The sequence below is a fragment of the Salvia miltiorrhiza genome, chromosome 4, assembly GCF_028751815.1.
Source record: "Salvia miltiorrhiza cultivar Shanhuang (shh) chromosome 4, IMPLAD_Smil_shh, whole genome shotgun sequence".
Taxonomy (NCBI): Eukaryota; Viridiplantae; Streptophyta; class Magnoliopsida; order Lamiales; family Lamiaceae; genus Salvia; species Salvia miltiorrhiza.
This window is the reverse complement of record NC_080390.1, coordinates 3,730,934-3,734,719: the sequence shown is the minus strand read 5'-3', so window position 1 is coordinate 3,734,719 and position 3,786 is coordinate 3,730,934. Positions and strand designations below refer to the sequence as shown.

The 3,786-nt window shown below is 39.3% G+C and overlaps 1 protein-coding gene across 3 annotated transcripts in view; it reads left to right on the top strand.

The window, feature by feature from the left end:
• Window positions 1–1,672: 1,672 nt before the first annotated feature.
• LOC131022230 (uncharacterized) overlaps window positions 1,673–3,786 on the top strand; it is a 3,074-nt gene continuing 960 nt past the window's right edge. Inside the window, exons 1-7 of one of the 3 annotated variants that reach the window (XM_057951693.1) lie at window positions 1,673–1,927; window positions 2,665–2,852; window positions 2,948–3,008; window positions 3,108–3,156; window positions 3,307–3,361; window positions 3,430–3,517; window positions 3,585–3,703. In XM_057951693.1, the coding sequence (XP_057807676.1) occupies window positions 1,723–1,927; window positions 2,665–2,852; window positions 2,948–3,008; window positions 3,108–3,156; window positions 3,307–3,361; window positions 3,430–3,517; window positions 3,585–3,703 (765 nt within the window). In that variant the 5' untranslated portion in view covers window positions 1,673–1,722. Of the gene's footprint in view, window positions 1,928–2,664; window positions 2,853–2,947; window positions 3,036–3,107; window positions 3,157–3,306; window positions 3,362–3,429; window positions 3,518–3,584; window positions 3,704–3,786 lie in introns of all 3 variants that reach the window. The other 2 variants (XM_057951692.1, XM_057951694.1) reach the window with 2 other exon arrangements.

The window sequence follows — 3,786 nt, the reverse complement described above, 5'->3', positions numbered from 1 at the left end:
TGAATTGTTGCTGATTTAATATTTTTGGGGGAAAAAACTGAATTGGTGTCAAAAATCACGTTTTTTCAAATACCCCTAAACTTTTGGAAAAAGTAACTGCAAAAATTTGCCGGGAAATTGTGACCCTTAAACTGGTATTTTATATTATATATATAGATATAGATTTAATTATTATAATATATAACTTATTTATAAAAATAAATACTCCCTCCGTCCCTGAAATAAGTTCCTCTTTTTCCATTTTGGGACGTCCCCCAAATAAGTTCTTCTTTCTTTCTTTCTATTTTTGGACAACTACTCCACCACTAATAATACTTTATTTATTCTTACTTTTCACTTTTTTACCACTCTCAATACTAATTATAACACTTTTTCATCTTTTCACCACTTCCAATACTAATTATAACATATTTTTTTCCACTATCAATACACTTTACCATTTTCCTTAAAATCCGTGCCGTCCCCAAAGAGGAACTTATTTTGGGGAAGGAGGGAGTAAAATTTAACATCAAGTATTAAAATTCCTATCAACAAATGATGGTGGTCGGAGGGAGTACACATTTGGCCCCTACAGGCTACAAGGCTACATTATACTCCCTCCGTCCCAGCACAATAGGCTCAATTGTTTTCGGCACGGAGATTAAGAAACACACTTTTTGATAGATAAATGGTGTGGTCCACATAAAATTAACCTTTTAAGTATTGCCTTTGTTTTTCTTAATCACATTTGTTTCCTTAAACATTCTCTATTTAAATAAAATGAATTAAATGATGAATTAGGCAATCGTCCCTGGTCTCTCTTTCTCCCTTACAAATGATGAATTAGACATTTTACTTTCTCCCTGTTCTCCCTTTCGATCGACTGAAACAAGAATGCTCAAAAAAAAAAAAAAAAAAAAAATCGACTGAAACAAGGGAAACTCTAATCCTTTTCTCCTCTAAAATTAAATCCACCTCCGCCGAAACTCTTCTCACTCAATTTGATTGAAAGGGATAGATACATGCAGAGAGAGAGATAGATCATGGAGTTGTCTGCAATTGGGGAAGAAGCTTTCATCAGGGGGAAGAAGTTCTCTGTCAAAATCGAGCCCCCTTCTCTTGTCTGAAATTAAATCCGCCTCCGCTGTTGGCCCCTGGAAAAACGGCAGACGGTCGCCGCCTTCACCGGTCCTCTGCCCCTCAAGCGTGTTGCCCTAACTCTTCTCAATCTAGGGTTTGCGCCGCCCCTTCTCTTGAGGGGTGAAGATACGGCGGCAGGTTTAGAGAGAAGGCGACTAGGGTTTTGTGGTTCACAGAGGTGGGTCTCCGGAAATTGAAGAGATAAGGGGAAGGGGGTAGCTTGTGCTTTTGTTGCCGGAAATTGAAGAGAGAAGGGGAAGGGGGTGGCGGTGACTGCAGCAGTCACGGTGGCCGGCAAAGAACAACGGAGGTGCGGCAGGGACTGTGTCGCCGGAGTTCTAAGCTTGTGACTGTTGAAGAGGGGAGGGAAAACTAGAGAGAGAGAGTGGTTAGTGGTGACTGGTGAGGAATGAAAATTAAGGTTTAAAATTAAGGGGTGTATATATTTTTTTAATTAATAATTAAGAAGGCCCTAATTATTTCTAATTTTAGACTGGACCTATTGGAGTGGGACGTCCCAAAAAGGAAAGCGAGCCTATTGGAGTGGGACGGAGGGAGTAAGTTTTTAGGAGTACTATTGTATTTGGCGACAGCGGTACTAGTATGGAGGAGGAGGAGGAGTCGCCGCTGCCGCTGCCGCCGTCGTCTCCGGGAGTCGAGCCGGTAGAACTGAAAGACTGCGTAGAAGAGCTATTGAAATTCACACTCATTTCCTCCATACAAGGCAAGATTCAAATCGGTCTCTCCAACGAATACTGCGCCGATCTCCTCAGAGACGATCCGTCAGCTCCCCTTCACACTAACGCGGGTATTTTACTGCCCTTTTCATAAATTCACAATATATTCAATGGTTCACGAATTCCGACTCGTGTTGTACTCTTTGCATAAGCAGTTGTACCCTGATGCCTTCAGTTGAAATATGGAATTCTTACCCTTTCCACCACCGCCTCGTTCAAGTTTTGATGCTATTATGTCATTTTCTGTGTTTTTATTGTTGGGAAAGCTCGTGTTCTGTTATAGACTCTTATTTCTTATATATGTGTGTGTGTGTTGAAAAATATGCATGTATAGACTGTACATCTGCTTCAGTTTAAATATAGATGTTACAAATGCAGGTTTCATGTTTCTGGTGATAATTGGCCCTAACATTTTGATTTGTACGTTATATATACTGCCTCAAAATACACGAACTTTGGACCGTTTTTGGTTTTGCACATAAACTTTTAAACTTGTCCTATAATGCATGAATTTACACTTTTTCGGGTTTTTTCACAAATCCTAAATCGAAACTGACATGGCAACCACGTGGAAATCAAGATTGTTGTTTGGACTTGGGATTTGCGAGAATATCCAATGTAAGTAAAGTTGTATTTTGGGTAGGGGTGTAATGATCTAATCGAGCCGAACCTAATAGCGTTATGCTCAAGTTTGCTGAAATGGGTGAATGGTGATCCGGTGAAAAGAATAAAATCCATATTTGACTTGCTTTCTATCTTAGTTCTTAATGCCACTCAGTTGCTAATGGTGTGTCGTTGTAATCATAAGTTTCCGGAGGAGTTCCGTCGTATCCTTTATACAAGCGACTAGCATCGTCTCTATATCAGTCCATATGTTCTGGAGCGTTATGCACATCATACAAAGAACTTATACCATCTGATGAAGAATTGAACCATAGGAAGAAAGATGAAGAATGGAATAAGATGATTGTAGAAAAAGGTTCTGCTTTACTAAGTGTAAGACTGAAAATATTATCCATTACTTCTTTCCATTGGTGCAGAGCAACGTTTTTTTTCTTTTTTTCTACTGTGCTGACATTGAGTTTCTGTAGGTGCTGAGAGAAGTAAATTTTGAGCTTCACGTCCAGGAGCCTTTCTTCTCTTTGCTCAGTGGTATTCATCTCTTGATTTTAAGTTCTGGTATTATACTCTTTGTTGGTTTTATTTTTATGAAGTTTGCATCTTTTGAAAAGAGTTTTGACTTGTACGCAGATGGTGTGAAAACAATTGAAGGAAGGTGTGCAGTTGGTGACTACAAGAGGTATAGCACGTTCTAGTCGTGTGTCGTTATAAGCCGATAACACATTCTACATTATGTTCGTACGGGGAAATTCTGCTCCTTTGAGGGAGTTTGTTGTTAAATCTCATTTTTTACCCCTTCATGGTGCCTTGTGTCTTATTTGGAGGCCAGAATCCGAGCTGGACATGTACTTTTAGTCAACAAGTGTTTAACGCTTCAAGTTCAGGTGCCCGGAATTCCATACAGTTTATTTGTTGAAAGACTTATCCTGTATTAAAGCTCGAGCCATTTCAGGACGTCCGGAAATATTCTTCGTTCTGTGAGATGCTGGAAGTAGAAAGTCTAGCAAGTGTTCTTCCGGGAGTAACAAACATTGAAGAAGGTAGCAGCTTCAGTAAACAACTATTATATGTGCTATCATTATGATTACTGATAAGGGTCTATTTCAGGTGTGCAAACCTATAGAAATTTCTACTCAGAAGAAAAGGAAAGATCAAATGGAGTCCTTGCTATACATGTTCGAACACCAACTTCTCAGCTTCGTGTTATAACGGCCTCCATAGTTTCAGTAAGCGTCCTATATTCTTCAAGCATTTGTATCTCGTGTTTGGAGTTACTGATTTTGAAGAAGTCGATATATGTAAATTCTTT